General features: G+C 44.2%; 2 protein-coding genes across 3 annotated transcripts in view; one reads left to right on the top strand and one right to left on the bottom strand.

Annotated features, from left to right (window-relative positions):
* LOC110528667 (centromere protein P) overlaps positions 1 to 17584 on the top strand; it is a 179863-nt gene that overhangs the window by 43592 nt on the left and 118687 nt on the right. The gene's annotated exons all lie outside the window — the stretch shown is intronic.
* ogna (osteoglycin, paralog a) lies at positions 1201 to 17423 on the bottom strand. The gene is made up of 6 exons (XM_036984293.1): positions 16969 to 17423; positions 7804 to 7909; positions 6099 to 6263; positions 4668 to 4870; positions 2694 to 2786; positions 1201 to 2155 (listed from the first exon to the last, which is right to left on the bottom strand). The coding sequence occupies exons 1-6, from the start codon at positions 17125 to 17127 to the stop codon at positions 1985 to 1987; spliced, it is 897 nt and encodes a 298-aa protein (XP_036840188.1). The 5' UTR covers positions 17128 to 17423; the 3' UTR covers positions 1201 to 1984.

Below are 17584 nucleotides of genomic sequence, written 5' to 3'. Positions count from 1 at the left end.
GTTGTCTCAAGGCTTCTTTAACCAGGTCTCCTCCCCTTCATCTACACTGATTGGAGTGGATTTAACCAGGTCTCCTCCCCTTCATCTACACTGATTGGAGTGGATTTAACCAGGTCTCCTCCCCTTCATCTACACTGATTGGAGTGGATTTAACCAGGTCTCCTCCCCTTCATCTACACTGATTGGAGTGGATTTAACCAGGTCTCCTCCCCTTCATCTACACTGATTGGAGTGGATTTAACCAGGTCTCCTCCCCTTCATCTACACTGATTGGAGTGGCTTTAACCAGGTCTCCTCCCCTTCATCTACACTGATTGGAGTGGATTTAACCAGGTCTCCTCCCCTTCATCTACACTGATTGGAGTGGCTTTAACCAGGTCTCCTCCCCTTCATCTACACTGATTGGAGTGGATTTAACCAGGTCTCCTCCCCTTCATCTACACTGATTGGAGTGGATTTAACCAGGTCTCCTCCCCTTCATCTACACTGATTTCAGAGTGGATTTAACAAGTGACATCAATAAGGGATCATATCTTTCACCTGGTCAGTCTGTCATGGAAAGAGCAGGTGTTCTTAATGTTTTGTCCACTCAGTGTCCCATAACTATTATATCATGTGAAATAGTCTGATCCTAATCCTACACAGTAGGATCCAGTCATTTGCCTTCAGCTTCTGGCTGGATAGGCTGGCAGGTAATTTACGATTGTTCCCATATTGGCTGGTAGATAATGAATGATTTTGAAGTGCGTGTGCGTGTGTGTGTGTGTGCGTGCGTGCGTGTGTGTGTGTGTGTGTGTGTGTGTGCGTGAGAGAGAGAGCTCTGCAAGCATATTTTATATCAAGATGGTAACGGACTCTAATGAAAGATTGGAAATCCAAACTGCCATATGGAAACCATTCTCCTACTTGGAGGATGTTGCGGTCGTGTTGCCAAGTTGGCTGGTCTGAAGGAATAACATCAACCCAGTTTCTCCACATGTGCTGAAACCTGAAAGATATTTTGCTTCTCTTGCAGTTAATAGTTTGTTGTTTTATTAAGACACCGGAAAACAAATGTTTTGTTGTTGTTGTTGTTTCGTTGACTTTCATGCATGGATACGTCAAAGCAGAGTTTAATTTAATTTGTATTAAAATATGTAAAAACTCAGCCGAAGTCACACTTTAAAAAACAAATAAAAAAAACAAAAATAAAATAAAAAGTCTATATCATATTTGTTTATTCACATAAGTAATAATAATAATAAAATGAGAAATTATGATTTTGAAAGAAAGGGACTTAAGAAAATAATACCTCCTCTCATTTGACCATTTTTAATATCAAATCTTTTACGATGCTGTGAGCACAGGCACATTAGTTTCACATCACTATATGTACGTATTTCAAAGATATATATTTTCTCATCAACTTCTACTTGAGTTGTTTAAGTTAGGAACCAGTTTGCATGAAAGTAATTCACAGAATTCGGAGGAAAGCCAAAAGCTTGACTCAACATTTTAAAGAAGTCAAAACACTAAGAAAATATGTATTTACAAAGTCTTCCCCGACGACTGATTTGGTCTCGGAACATAAACTTGAACAAATACAAAATGTAAAATAACCTTTTTATAAATCAGAAAATAGGCGATCCGTTTAAAGTCAACGTTGGCCTAGCTTGCTAAAGTGAGATTACTAACATATCAATCCCAGCCGCTAGTCTTCTGAAAGAGACCGAGAAAGGCACCATTTTACAGAAGAACATTCAGAACATAAATGGACTGTAATGGTGTAGATTCGTCTTGTCTTTTGTCAAGTAGAATAAGGAATCGTGTTGGATCTATTCATTACATGGCTGTCTATCCGCAAACTTCACATTTCATCTGACTGTAATACGCCCCTGTAGAAGTTGTATGTCTTTCTATTAAAACTTTTTATTTAACCAGGAAGTCCCAATGACGTCAAAACAGAAGACCCTTTTTTTTCCCCCTCCAAGGGAGTTTAGTCTTTTTAGCGGTACTGTCCAACAGGAAGAGACTTGAGGCAGGTGAAGCTGTTGGGGTACTTGGACAGCAGCACTGGGTTCCCATCCAACCTCACCTCCATCAGGTTGGGTCTGATGTAGTACGTGTTGTTGCCCTTGCAGAACGTCTCGAAGCTGATATCCGTGATGTTGTTGTTCTGTATGGTAGAGAGAAGATGGAAGACCAAAGTTAGAATCATGATTACTCTCATGACCCTCCGATGGTGCCAGCAAAACTATTTGGGAGTCGCAGTCGGGATTGGAGTCGCAGTCGGGATTGGAGTCGCGGTCGGGTTTGGAGTCGCGGTCGGGTTTGGAGTCGCGGTCGGGTTTGGAGTCGCGGTCGGGATTGGAGTCGCGGTCGGGTTTGGAGTCGCGGTCGGGTTTGGAGTCGCGGTCGGGTTTGGAGTCGCGGTCGGGTTTGGAGTCGCGGTCGGGTTTGGAGTCGCGGTCGGGTTTGGAGTCGCGGTCGGGTTTGGAGTCACGTTCGGGATTGGAGTCGCGTTCGGGATTGGAGTCGCGTTCGGGATTGGAGTCGCACAATTCTGGGAACTTTCCCAAAGTTCTCATGTTTATCAGAAATCCCATTTCGGAGGATTCCCGTCGAAATCACGAGGACGTAAGTAGAGAGGGACTCCTCCCAATTTCGTAGCCTCTAAGCAGAAGTCAAGACCGTCATCACTGCGTGGTACCAACCTGCAGGTGGACAATGCGGACGCTCTCCGGGATCACTGGTACAGCCTCCAGCGCATTGTCTCCCAGAAACAGGTTGATCAGCTTCTCCAGTTTCTGTATGGTGGAAACAACGAGACCAAAATAAACAGCATACAGTGCCTTGCAAAAGTATTTGTGGATTTCGTCACGTTATTGTGTTACAAAGTGGGATTAAAATGGATTTAATTGTAACGATCTAAATATTCTGTAAGGTCAAAGTGGGATTAAAATGGATTTAATTGTAACGATCTACACTAAATATTCTGTAAGGTCAAAGTAGGAGAAGTGGATGTGGATTTTTTTTCTTCTCTAAAATAAATAACAAATGGATAACTAAATAATAGTATTCAGACCCTTTTTTCCCCCAAACAATCCTAAATTAGTTCAGGAGAAAAATGTGACTTAACAAATCACATCATAATAAATTACATGAAGTCACTGTGTGAAATAGTAGGGGTTTGACTTGATTTTTTTGAATGACTAACCCTTCCTCTGTCCACCATACATACAATAAAAAAAATATAAAAAAATCAGACATTGTATATCTTTTTAAGCATGGCCAAGTTAATAATTGTTAAACCACCTAGAAACATCAAAGGTACCGTCGACCTTCTGAACTGAGCTGCAGGACAGGAAGGTAACCGCTCAGGGATGTCACCATGAGGCCATTTTGAGGATTTTAAAACCGCTGCAGTTCAATGGCTGTGATGGGAGAACCGAGGATGGATCAACAACATTGTAGTGACTCCACAATAATGACTTAATAATGATACAAATACACAGAAAGCAATATTCCAAAACATGCAACAAGGCACTAAAGTAATACTGGAAAAAAAACACAGCAAAGGAATACCGTTTTTTTTCCTAAAAGCAAAGCCTTCACATCACTGAGTAACTGCCTGTTTAATTTCAGGTGGTGGCTGCATCATGGGATGGGTATGCTTGACATCGGCAAGGACTAGGGAGTTTTTCAGGATAAAAATAAATGAGATTGGGCTAAGTATAGCCAAAATCCTATAGGAAAACCTGTTTCAGTCTTCTTTACACCAGCGTCTGTGAGAGGAATTCAACTTTCAGGTGTACAATAACCAACAACTAGGCCAAATCTACCCTGGAGTTGCTTACCAGGAAGACATTGAATGTTCCCGATTGGCCAAGTTTGTTTGGACTTAAATCGGCTTGAAAATCTATGGCAAGACCGTCTAGCCATGATCCCCCAACATCTTGAAAGAGCTTGGAAGAATTGTGAAAAGAATAATGGTCAAATATGTCACAATCCAGACTAACCCAAGAAGACTCACATCTGCAGTCAACGTCATTGACTCATGGAGCTGAGTACATATGTAGCCACTAAATGTTTTTGTTATAAAATGTTTAATATATATATATATGTATGTGTGTGTGTGTGTGTGTGTGTATACTGTATAAATTATATATAAAAAAAATAAAAAAATATATATATACTGTATAAATTATATATGAAAAAAAAAAATATATATATATATACTGTATAAATTATATAAATATTTTTTTGTATATATATACTGTATAAATTATATATATATAAAAAAAAATATATATTTTTTTTATTTTTTTTATATATATATATATATACAAAAAAAATATATAAATAATTTATATATATTTCTTCAGACTTTGACTACAGAGTATTTTATGCAGATTGTTGACAAAAAAAATGGCAATTGGCAGAATTTGAATCCCAACCTGTAATGCAAAAAACAGGTGAAGAAATCCAAGGGGTCAGGGGGGGGTTTGTCCAGGCAAAGCTCAAATCAGCCACCGAATGTGCCTCAGTCAAGCACCTAAGGTACATAGACATGATCACGCAATGTTTTGAACAATGTCAAGCCTGACGAAGACCTTATCGGGGTGAAATAAATGCATTAAATTAAAGCAGCCAGGAATCTATTTGTATTTCATGTCCTTTCATTGTACCTTGAAGGCGTTGGCCTTGACCCCTTTGGTTTTGAGCCGGTTGTGGTTGGCGTTGAAGGTGGTGAGCTTGCCGGGCAGCATGGGCAGCTTGACAAGTTGGTTCTCAGCCAAATTTAGTTCCTCCAGCAGGGTCAGCTTAGAGAACGCTCCTTCCTCAATCTCCGAGATCAGGTTCCCCGTTAGGTCGATTCTCTTCAGAGTCACTGAGGAAGAAACATCCCCCCCCCCAAAAAAACTAGAATTATAATGTAAGTTAGATCAGATTTTTACTCAATCTACATTTAGAATAAACCCACGTCAGGTCGATTCTCTTCAGAGTCATTGACGTAGAATGAATTAGAACTTAATTGTCCATTTTGGAGGTTACAAACTGCAGTATTGCTGTTTTCTGTAATACAACACTAAGCTATAGGCCGAGCTCTCATAGATCAAGTGAGTTAAGCAATATTTAGATTTGTTCTGCCCACATGTACACGCCAGACACATGGAGGATTTGATCGTCTTCCTTCTGACAGTTAGGCCTTTTAAACTTCTGCATTCTAAATGTCAAGACAAGATGGAGACCTGCAAGAGTTTGCCAAAAAAATTAAATCTCGTTAAATCTCGTCAGCTTTTAAATCTAGCTGTGTTTTTACTTATATCAGTAGAGGGCCGGGCCGGGCCTGGAGGGGAGCCTGGAGGGGGGCCTGGAGGGCCGGGCCTGGAGGGGTGCCTGGAGGGGCCCTCCAAGCCCGGCCTGGAGGGCTGGGCTTGGAGGGGGGCCTGGAGGGGAGCCTGGAGGGGGGCCTGGAGGGCCGGGCCTGGAGGGGTGCCTGGAGGGGCCCTCCAATGCAGAAGTTTAAAAGGCCTAACTGTCAGAAGGAGGACGATCAAATCCTCCATGTGTCTGGCGTGTACATGTGGGCAGAACAAATCTAAATATTGCTTAACTCACTTGATCTATGAGAGCTCGGCCTATAGCTTAGTGTTGTATTACAGAAAACAACAATACTGCAGTTTGGGGGGCCTGGAGGGCCGGGCCTGGAGAAAGCTTGGAGGGGGGTCTGGAGGGGAGCCTGGAGGGGCCCGCATAACATCCACTAATATATCCAACTAAAGGGAGCATTTATATATCCACCATATGTCTACAGACCCTCCGAAAATGTCCATCTTTTATCTTTATTTCTTAATTTCCTGAATGAATTTTCCTCAACATGGTTGTCTTCCAGCTAGTGTATTAGGGAGACGGTGTGAAAAATGTTTGAGAAGACAGCAAGCCAAAGGAAACCTGAAAGCCAGAATCACCTAGCAAAGTACTGTACATTTTCCCAAAGATCCCAGGTTTCTATAAATCCCAGTGGAAGTGGTATCTGGATTCTCAAGGTAATGAGCAGGCAGGAAATTCTCCAACTAGGAATCATATCTGGAGAACCCCCCCCCCCCCCCCCCTACCGATATCTGCGAAGTCTTTATTGGTGATCTTCTTGATCTTGTTGTAGCGGGCGTAGAGGTAGGCAGTCTCCTTGGGCAGGGTGGGCACAGCAGTCATCTCAGGAACAACTTCCTCACAGTACACCGAGCCGGTCAGACACACACACAGCAGGCATGTGGGCAGCTCTGGAGACACAGAATTAATTTAATTGTTTATTTGATTTTGATTTAGATGTCTCGAGGCACCATATTATCATTCTCTCTTTTTATAGAATACTTCTGAAATTATTTATTCATTTAAAATAGCACTGGCAATGGTTGTCTAAAATGTCCACATGTAGGGTGTGTTAGTTTAACAACGTGGTCAATGCCCAGATATCATGTCTCTAGAAGCCAAGTCCTGGTAGCCCAGATATCATGTCTCTAGAAGCCAAGTCTTGGTAGCCCAAATATCATGGCTCTAGAAGCCAAGTCCTGGTAGCCCAAATATCATGGCTCTAGAAGCCAAGTCCTGGTAGCCCAAATATCATGGCTCTAGAAGCCAAGTCCTGGTAGCTCAAATATCATGGCTCTAGAAGCCAAGTCCTGGTAGCCCAAATATCATGGCTCTAGAAGCCAAGTCCTGGTAGCCCAAATATCATGGCTCTAGAAGCCAAGTCCTGGTAGCCCAGATATCATGGCTCTAGAAGCCAAGTCCTGGTAGCCCAGATATCATAGGCGCCTTTGTTACTATAATGGAGGATATCGCCAAGTAGGGAGGTTTCTCTCCTCTAAGTAATGCTTTTAAAAAGCTCAGCTGCTGCCTGCTGTATAGAGTAGACAACATGGTCCTGAGCAGACCTGGGTTAAATATACTAGGACACTGGAGAGGAGGCAGGGAGGGAGGGAAGGAGGGTAGGAGAGGAGGCAGTGAGAGGTAGGAGAGGAGGCAGTGAGAGGTAGGAGAGGAGGCAGTGAGAGGTAGGAGAGGAGGCAGTGAGAGGTAGGAGAGGAGGCAGTGAGAGGTAGGAGAGGAGACAGTGAGAGGTAGGAGAGGAGACAGTGAGAGGTAGGAGAGGAGACAGTGAGAGGTAGGAGAGGAGACAGTGAGAGGTAGGAGAGGAGGCAGGGAAGGGGCAAGGAGGGTAGGAGAGGAGGCAGGGAAGGAGGGTAGGAGAGGAGGCAGGGAAGGAGGGTAGGAGAGGAGGGAAGGAGGATAGGAGAGGAGGCAGGGAAGGAGGATAGGAGAGGAGGCAGGGAGGGTAGGAGGGGAAGGAGGGTAGGAGAGGAGGCAGGGAGAGAGGGAAGGAGGGTAGGAGAGGAGGCAGGGAGAGAGGGAAGGAGGGTTGGAGAGGAGGCAGGGAGGGGGGGAAGGAGGGAAGGAGGGTAGGAGAGGAGGCAGGGAGAGAGGGAAGGAGGGTAGGAGAGGAGGCAGGGAGAGAGGGAAGGAGGGTTGGAGAGGAGGCAGGGAGGGGGGGAAGGAGGGAAGAAGGGTAGGAGAGGGGGCAGGGAAGGGGGGTAAGGAGGGGAGGCAGAGAGCAGTAGGGAGGCAGGGAGAGGTAGTAGTGAGAGGCAGGGAAGGAGGTTAGGAGAGTTAGTAGTGGGAGGGAGGGTAGGAGAGGAGGCAGGAAGAGGTAAGGAGGGAGGGTAGGAGAGGAGGCAGTGAGAGTCGGGGAGGGAGGAGAGGAGTCAGGGAGGGAGGCAGTGAGAGACCGGGAAGAAGAGGCAGGTAGAACTGTTGTCTTACCCGAGGCGTCACCCCCCTCAGCTGGGGCGTTGTCTGGTTCATCAGCAGCCAGGAAGACCATGCTGGAGTCATAGTCCTCTCCCAGCCACAACGCTGCTGCCTCTCTCTAGTGGAGGATAGATTCACACTGTTAGGATTAACACTGTAGAGTAACATTTAGGATTAATACTGTTGAGTCACACTGTAGAGTAACACTGTAGAGTCACACTGTTAGGGTTAACACTGTAGCGTCACACTGTTAGGGTTAACACTGTAGAGTAACACTGTAGAGTAACACTGTTAGGGTTAACACTGTAGAGTAACATTTAGGATTAACACTGTAGAGTCACACTGTAGAGTAACACTGTAGAGTCACACTATTAGGGTTAACACTGTAGAGTCACACTGTTAGGGTTAACACTGTAGAGTGACACTGTTAGGATTAACACTGTAGAGTCACGCTGTTAGGGTTAATACTGTAGAGTCACGCTGTTAGGGTTAACACTGTAGAGTCACACTGTTAGGGTTAACACTGTAGAGTAACACTGTAGAGTAACACTGTTTGGGTTAACACTGTAGAGTAACATTTAGGATTAACACTGTAGAGTCACACTGTTAGGGTTAACACTGTAGAGTCACATTGTTAGGATTAACACTGTAGAGTAACATTTAGGATTAATACTGTTGAGTCACACTGTAGAGTAACACTGTAGAGTCACACTGTTAGGGTTAACACTGTAGAGTCACACTGTTAGGGTTAACACTAGAGTCACACTGTTAGGGTTAACACTGTAGAGTCACACTGTAGAGTCACACTGTTAGGGTTAACACTGTAGAGTCATGCTGTTAGGGTTAACACTGTAGAGTCATGCTGTTAGGGTTAACACTGTAGAGTCACGCTGTTAGGGTTAACACTGTAGAGTCACACTGTTAGGGTTAACACTGTAGAGTCACACTGTTAGGGTTAACACTAGAGTAACACTGTTAGGGTTAACACTGTAGAGTAACACTGTTAGGATTTAACACTGTAGAGTAACACTGTAGAGTAGCACTGTTAGGATTTAACACTGTAGAGTCACACTGTAGAGTCACACTGTTAGGATTAACACTGTAGAGTAACATTTAGGATTAATACTGTTGAGTCACACTGTAGAGTAGCACTGTAGAGTCACACTGTTAGGGTTAACACTGTAGAGTGACACTGTTAGGATTAACACTGTAGAGTCACACTGTAGAGTAGCACTGTTAGGGTTAACACTGTAGAGTGACACTGTTAGGATTTAACACTGTAGAGTAACACTGTAGTGTGACACTGTAGATTAACACTGTAGAGTAACACTGTAGAGTATTACTGTTTGGGGTAACACTGTAGAGTAACACTGTAGAGTAACACTGTTTGGGTTAACACTGTAGAGTAACATTTAGGATTAACACTGTAGAGTCACACTGTTAGGGTTAACACTGTAGAGTCACATTGTTAGGATTAACACTGTAGAGTAACATTTAGGATTAATACTGTTGAGTCACACTGTAGAGTAACACTGTAGAGTCACACTGTTAGGGTTAACACTGTAGAGTCACACTGTAGAGTCACACTGTTAGGGTTAACACTGTAGAGTCATGCTGTTAGGGTTAACACTGTAGAGTCATGCTGTTAGGGTTAACACTGTAGAGTCACGCTGTTAGGGTTAACACTGTAGAGTCACACTGTTAGGGTTAACACTGTAGAGTCACACTGTTAGGGTTAACACTAGAGTAACACTGTTATGGTTAACACTGTAGAGTAACACTGTTAGGATTTAACACTGTAGAGTAACACTGTAGAGTAGCACTGTTAGGATTTAACACTGTAGAGTCACACTGTAGAGTCACACTGTTAGGATTAACACTGTAGAGTAACATTTAGGATTAATACTGTTGAGTCACACTGTAGAGTAGCACTGTAGAGTCACACTGTTAGGGTTAACACTGTAGAGTCACACTGTAGAGTAGCACTGTTAGGGTTAACACTGTAGAGTGACACTGTTAGGATTTAACACTGTAGAGTAACACTGTAGTGTGACACTGTAGATTAACACTGTAGAGTAACACTGTAGAGTATTACTGTTTGGGGTAACACTGTAGAGTAACACTGTAGAGTAACGCTGTAGAGTAACGCACACAGGGATCAGGGATTAGTTTAGGTTTACAGTTTAGGCTTACAAGTGTTTAACAAGTGTTTAAACGATGCATCTTTCCTTACAACGGCCCGAAGATGTAACGTGTGGTTTTCCAGAACACCACGGAGAGAGAGAACGACCACTAAGTGCGTAGTTTATTCAAATGCTTACCCAATATATCCCCGATTTGGCCCATCATTGCGCACATGTTAGGCTACACATCATGAAATATGTTAAGAATAGGCCTATAGTAGCTTTACTCGTTCAGTAGCGTTACTCGTTCGCTATCTTCAGATGTAGTCATCTCGGGTTTTTAATTAGAAGCATATTTTTATACGTTGCTTGTTCGTATCAATTGCAAAGACACGGGCAACTTTTGTATTCGAAGTCAACGTTGTTTTTTGTTTTTGTTTAACGTTTACGCCGTCACAGAGAGACGGATAAACCATGTTGATTCTAGGTTTAACAGAGATCCTCTTTTGTATAAAAGTGACGCGGGAGGTATAAAAATGTTTTTTTTTTTTAAAAAGGCATCTTATTAACGATACACTTCGCTGTTCTACAAGTGGTCTGAGGCTCGTTAGATTACGAGCCTCAGACCACTTTGCGATCGATTTTTACGAGCGTTTTTTCAAGTGCAAAGTTAATGAAAAAAAATGTTTTTTAGGAAACAGCTTGGAGATTTAACAGTGCTCCTACTAATGTTCTAAGGAAGAACTTAGTCTTAAAATGTTTTTTGAGAAAGCAGGCTTTGGGCAGTAAACACGTGCAACGCAATTTTCAGTTCATATGGTACATTTTTCAGCAAGTAGATAAACCCCGTGAAGACAAGGCAGTTATTCACGCTGTTTGTCTCATCCCTTGTTTTGTAATTTGGGAGAGCGCTGTCATATAATCTCCCATCTTCTCCAGTAATCTGGCAGTTTTTGTTGGTTATTATGGTTATTACCCTTGTGAGAATTTTAAATATAAAATATTTCAATGTCAGGCACCCGAAAGAGACTTTTGAACCCTGCTCTTCAGGTGTCTGGCCGCTGCCTCGTAAAATAAGGACTCCTTCCCCCATGTCCTTGAGATCTGTTGAACCTTGAACTATGTAGCCACTGGTTGTCAACTGGTGTGGAGCCCAGCAGAGTGTAGCAGGCAGCAGTCAGGCCTTTCCAGGTGTTCAACTGCCTACTCAAATAATTACTCCCCCCACTTCTCCAGGCTCTGAGCCCTGACCCCTTGGCAGCTGTAGCAGGTCTGCTGTTTGGAATAGGAGTTCTTCAGACTGGAACCGACCTCCGCTCTGCTTATGCTTTGGAATGTTACCTAACCATTATAGGAATATTCAAAGAATGTTGCGTTTGCTTGGTGGTCCCTGAGCTTTAGCCCATTGGCTTCAGAACCAGGGCTGCTGTTTGGATGGGAGCTCTTCAGACTGGATTCAACCTCAGTTCTATTCTGTTCTGTTGGAGCCTTGGAATGTAAGCGTACATAATGTTCACAGAACATTCAAGACCTGAGCTTTTGGTCCCTTGGCAGGAGGAGAAGGATGGCCCCTTGGCAGGAGGAGTTAGGATGGTCCCTTGGCAGGAGGAGAAGGATGGCCCCTTGGCAGGAGGAGTTAGGATGGCCCCTTGGCAGGAGGAGTTAGGATGGCCCCTTGGCAGGAGGAGTTAGGATGGCCCCTTGGCAGGAGGAGAAGGATGGCCCCTTGGCAGGAGGAGAAGGATGGCCCCTTGGCAGGAGGAGAAGGATGGCCCCTTGGCAAGAGGAGAAGGATGGCCCCTTGGCAGGAGGAGAAGGATGGCCCCTTGGTAGGAGGAGAAGGATGGCCCCTTGGCAGGAGGAGAAGGATGGCCCCTTGGTAGGAGGAGAAGGATGGTCCCTTGGTAGGAGGAGAAGGATGGTCCCTTGGTAGGAGGAGAAGGATGGTCCCTTGGTAGGAGGAGAAGGATGGTCCCTTGGTAGGAGGAGAAGGATGGCCCCTGGCAGGATGAGAAGGATGCCCCTGGCAGACAGACTGGGGGAGCTGTTTGTATGGGAGTTCACTGGAACGCCAGTTCTGCTCCATTGGGACTGTGTTGGAACGTTACCTAACGTTGTAGGAATGTTTTTAATGTATTTAAGGATTATAAGTAATAGACCTCTCCAGTTGGAGACAACATTACATACATTTACAAATGATTGAGGCTAAAAACCAAAATAATACCCAAAGGCTTATTTCCATCGTGATCCTCTTTTGGCAAAAATATGTCAGGTTGGCAAGATTGACGCGGTTCACTCTGATTGACACGGTTCACTCCGATTGACGCGGTTCACTCCGATTGACGCGGTTCACTCCGATTGCCCCGGTTCACTCCGATTGCCCCGGTTCACTCCGATTGACACGGTTCACTCCGATTGACGCGATTCACTCCGATTGCCCCGGTTCACTCCGATTGACACGGTTCATTCAATGCAACATATTTGGCCTCTTGGTGGCAGATAGGAGTTATCTAGACTGGAACCTCCGTTGTCCTCTATTGGAACGTTCCCATTTGTAGCTTCCCATTTGTTCCCACCCTCGCAGCACACACACCAACTGATAAATGGGACTGCTGAATAATGTAGTAATGAAATAAGGTTCACAAAATCAATAACTTGCTAACATCAGATAACATTCATATATTAGCCATTTCTGAGACTCACTTAGATAATTCCGTTGATACAGCAGTAGCAATACAAGGATGTAACATCTATAGAAGAGACAGGAATGCTTATGGGGGAGGTGTTGTTGTATATATTCAGAGCCATATCCCTGTAATGCTTAGAGGAGATATTATGTCAAGTGTTATTGAAGTGTTGTGGTAGCAGGTTCACCTGGCACATCTAAAGCCTTTTCTTTTGGGGTGTTGCAATAGGCCACCAAGTGCTAACGGTCAGTATCTAAATAATATGTGTGAAATACTTGGTAGTGTGTGTGATGTAAACAGAGAGGTCTACTTTCTCGGAGACCTGAATATTGACTGGTTTTCATCAAGCTGTCTGCTCAATAGGAAGCATCTTACTGTAACCAGTGTCTGTAATCTGGTTCAGGTTATTAATCAACCTACCAGGGTGTTTACAAAACACTACAGGAACAAATTGGATTGATGAGGAATTGAAAAACGGACTGTTGGAACTGTTAAGGCTCCATGGGATCGATGAGGAATTGAAAAACTGTATGGCTGAAAGAGATGGAGCAAAATGAGTGGCAAATAAATCTGGCTGCACATCTGACTGGCTGACTGCAAATTGAGAAATGATGTGACTAAACTCAACAAAAGAATAAGAAACTGTATTATGAAGCTAAGATCAATGATATAAAGAATAATGGAATAAAAAAAAAAACGTAAGTACTTTAAATGAAATTATGGGCAGAAAGACAAATTCAGCTCCATCTTTCATCCAATCAGATGGCTTATTCATCACAAAACCATTTGATGTTGCCAATTGTCTTTATGATTACTTCGTTGGTAGAGGAAATGCCAAGAACAAACACTGTGGGAGCGGTGGAAAAATGATTGTTATCGATCAATAATGACAAATCTCCTGGCATTGACAACTTAGATGGAAAGCTACTGAGGATGGTGGCTGACTCTATAGCCACTCCTATCTGTCATATCTTTAATCTGAGCCGAGAGGAAAGTCTTTGTCCTCAGGCCTGGAGGGAAGCCAAAGTCATTCCGCTACCCAAGAGTGGTAAAGCATCCTTTATTGGTTCTAACAGCCGACCTATCAGCTTGCTGCCAGCTCTTAGCAAACTGTTGAAAAAAAATGGTGTTTGATCAAATACAAAGCTATTTGCCTCACTGTCTTTAGACCAGGGGTCTTCTCACTGTCTTTAGACCAGGGGTCTTCTCACTGTCTTTAGACCGGGGGTCTTCTCACTGTCTTTAGGCCAGGGGTCTTTTCACTGTCTTTAGACCGGGGGTCTTCTCACTGGCTTTAGACCAGGGGTCTTCTCACTGGCTTTAGACCAGGGGTCTTCTCACTGGCTTTAGACCAGGGGTCTTCTCACTGTCTTTAGACCAGGGGTCTTCTCACTGTCTTTAGACCGGGGGTCTTCTCACTGTCTTTAGACCGGGGGTCTTTTCACTGTCTTTAGACCGGGGGTCTTCTCACTGGCTTTAGACCAGGGGTCTTCTCACTGTCTTTAGACCAGGGGTCTTCTCACTGTCTTTAGACCAGGGGTATTTTCACTGTCTTTAGACCAGGGGTCTTCTCACTGTCTTTAGACCAGGGGTCTTCTCACTGTCTTTAGACCAGGGGTCTTCTCACTGTCTTTAGACCAGGGGTCTTTTCACTGTCTTTAGACCGGGGGTCTTTTCACTGTCTTTAGACCGGGGGTCTTCTCACTGTCTTTAGACCGGGGGTCTTCTCACTGTCTTTAGACCAGGGGTCTTCTCACTGTCTTTAGACCGGGGGTCTTTTCATTGTCTTTAGACCAGGGGTCTTCTCACTGTCTTTAGACCAGGGGTATTTTCACTGTCTTTAGACCGGGGGTCTTCTCACTGGCTTTAGACCAGGGGTCTTCTCACTGTCTTTAGACCAGGGGTCTTCTAACTGTCTTTAGACCAGGGGTCTTCTCACTGTCTTTAGACCGGGGGTCTTTTCACTGTCTTTAGACCAGGGGGCTTTTCACTGTCTTTAGACCAGGGGTCTTCTCACTGTCTTTAGACCAGGGGTCTTTTCACTGTCTTTAGACCGGGGGTCTTCTCACTGTCTTTAGACCGGGGGTCTTCTAACTGTCTTTAGACCAGGGGTCTTCTCACTGTCTTTAGACCGGGGGTCTTTTCACTGTCTTTAGACCAGGGGGCTTTTCACTGTCTTTAGACCAGGGGTCTTCTCACTGTCTTTAGACCAGGGGTCTTTTCACTGTCTTTAGACCGGGGGTCTTCTCACTGTCTTTAGACCGGGGGTCTTCTCACTGTCTTTAGACCGGGGGTCTTTTCACTGTCTCCAGGTCGAGAAGCAAGTGTACAGTATTTTGCAGAGCCATGAGTGCATGGAACTCCCCTCATAATTATATTTTTTGTTTTTATTGAACCTTTTTATTTAACTAGGCAAGTCAGTTAAGAACAAATTCTTATTTACAACATTCAGGGGCAGACCGACTGATTTTTACCTTGTCACCTCGGGGATCCAGCAACCTTTCGGTTACTGGCCCAACGCTCTAACTACTAGGCTACCTGTCGATTTGTTTATATAGCGCAAGTCTGGTTTCAAAACAACAAATAAAGCAACACCTCACGGCACAATGCCTCTCCCCCACGTGACCTACTGGTTGTGTGTGTGTACTGACACGTGACCTACTGGTTGTGTGTGTGTGTACTGACATGTGACCTACTGGTTGTGTGTGTGTACTGACATGTGACCTACTGGTTGTGTGTACTGACATGTGACCTACTGGTTGTGTGTGTGTACTGACGCGTGACCTACTGGTTGTATGTGTGTACTGACATGTGACCTACTGGTTGTGTGTGTGTACTGACATGTGACCTACTGGTTGTGTGTCTGTACTGACACGTGACCTATTGGTTGTGTGTGTGTACTGACATGTGACCTATTGGTTGTGTGTGTGTGTACTGACATGTGACCTACTGGTTGTGTGTACTGACATGTGACCTACTGGTTGTGTGTACTGACATGTGACCTACTGGTTGTGTGTGTGTACTGACATGTGACCTACTGGTTGTGTGTGTGTACTGACATGTGACCTACTGGTTGTGTGTGTGTACTGACGTGTGACCTACTGGTTGTGTGTGTGTACTGACACGTGACCTACTGGTTGTGTGTGTGTACTGACACGTGACCTACTGGTTGTGTGTGTGTACTGACACGTGACCTACTGGTTGTGTGTGTGTACTGACATGCATGTGGAACTGATAGATGTACACACACTACCTGTTCATGTTTTTACATGTAAATGGTCCAGTATTTTGTCTGTGTTTTTTCATTATTCGTCAGACCCCATTTAAGACCAGCGGTCGCTAATGGGGATCAAAATAAGGTATTTAATTTGAAGTTGTAGGAACATTCCAGGAACGTTAACTGTTTTCTGGGTGAGCCCTAAGCTTCGACCCCTTGGCAACAAGAGCAGCGGGGCCCCTTGGCAACAGGAGGAGTGGGGCCCCTTGGCAACAGGAGGAGTGGGGCCCCTTGGCAACAGAAGGAGTGGGGCCCTTTTGGCAGCCAGACCGGGGCTGCCGTTTGGATGTGAGTTCTTCAGACTGGAACCTCCATTGTACTAGAGCAGTGGAGCCTCCTGTAAGCGGTAGCCCTGCCCCTTTCTGTGCTGACTAATCATAATCACTGTGTCTGGACTCACTGTGTCTGGAGCTCTGGGCAGACCGACAGCCCAGCTGTTAGACTGGGGGGAGAGAGAGGAATTAAGACTGGGCCAACGCGCTGGCTCCTTCCCAATGGGAATGCTTCCAATGAAATGGGACAATGGTTTGATTTCTCAAATAAGGGGAAGAAAAGGTATAGCTGGGATTCAAAATGAATTCCGCTGTAAGAATATAAATTAAAAAAGGTGGAACAATGAAATGCCACTGACAAACTCATGTAATGTACTCAAGTCTTGGTGTCGATCAGTTGTTTACAAGTGAAATTAATAAAACAATGTTTGCATAAAAGAAGAAGAAGAAGCTGGATGTTCAAAGAGGAAGTGGATTAATAGTATTCAAAGTATAAATCACAAATGTTTAAGGAAATTTGGTTTGTTTGCCTCTAGTTACACCGATTTAAAGATATATTGAATATAACATTTATCAATTAAATTGTATCATAAGAAAAATAAGAATGACATCTTATTAAAGAATAATTGTATTAAATAAATCCCAGCTATAACCATGCAAGACGTTTGAAATTACTTAATTTAATCAAACCACGAGCAGGTATATTTGAGTGTATAAGAATTATAACTTATCCTTAACCTATTTACTATTGACTTACTATAGTTAGTCATTAATCAATACTAGAAAATACAATGTGATCAGGTCAGTTTATAGCCTACCTTAGACCTCTTTGCTTCCAGATTAGCTTCTCTATTCAGCAGTACATCCTGTTGTTCCAGTCTGAGTGCTGAGTCCTGGTGAAAGTGTTTGCCAGTGGAGCAGAGCACCAACGGTGACGATATAAAGGACAAGAGGAATAACACTCTCAGAGTTCCCATCGTGTCCCTGTGTGTGTTTGAACACACCAGGAGCTGCTGGGGCTAGTAGTAGTAGTAGTAGCGGTGGTGGTGGTGGTGGTGGTGGTAGTAGTCGTGGGCTATTTTCTCAGTGGCAGGTTGTGTGTAAAATGTGATCTGTCAAATCAGTATTTAAAGCCTGCACAAGTAGCTTCCAGGCGATTCTTGAAGCACGGGAGAGTTTATAGAACAGACTTTAACTCTTTGGTTGCCAATTCAGAGAAACCTCTTCTCCACGCTGCTCTCTGCTGCTGCTAGTCTGGTGGTGCTCTCTGCTGCTAGTCTGGTGGTGCTCTCTGCTGCTGCTGCTAGTCTGGTGGTGCTCTCTGCTGCTAGTCTGGTGGTGCTCTCTGCTGCTGCTGCTAGTCTGGTGGTGCTCTCTGCTGCTGCTAGTCTGGTGGTGCTCTCTGCTGCTGCTAGTCTGGTGGTGCTCTCTGCT

Source organism: Oncorhynchus mykiss, chromosome 7 (genome assembly GCF_013265735.2).
Source record: "Oncorhynchus mykiss isolate Arlee chromosome 7, USDA_OmykA_1.1, whole genome shotgun sequence".
In the NCBI taxonomy this organism is placed as follows: domain Eukaryota; kingdom Metazoa; phylum Chordata; class Actinopteri; order Salmoniformes; family Salmonidae; genus Oncorhynchus; species Oncorhynchus mykiss.
This window is presented reverse-complemented; position numbering and strand designations above follow the sequence as displayed.

Bases quoted from the DNA above. Each gene is read 5' to 3' on its own strand.
- ogna (XM_036984293.1), bottom strand. From the start codon at position 17,127: ATGGGAACTCTGAGAGTGTTATTCCTCTTGTCCTTTATATCGTCACCG. The intron at 6,264-7,803 runs GTAAGACAACAG...CTGTGTCTCCAG, and splicing joins TGAGGGGGGTGACGCCTCGG to AGCTGCCCACATGCCTGCTG. The intron at 4,871-6,098 runs GTAGGGGGGGGG...TTTCTTCCTCAG, and splicing joins TAAAGACTTCGCAGATATCG to TGACTCTGAAGAGAATCGAC.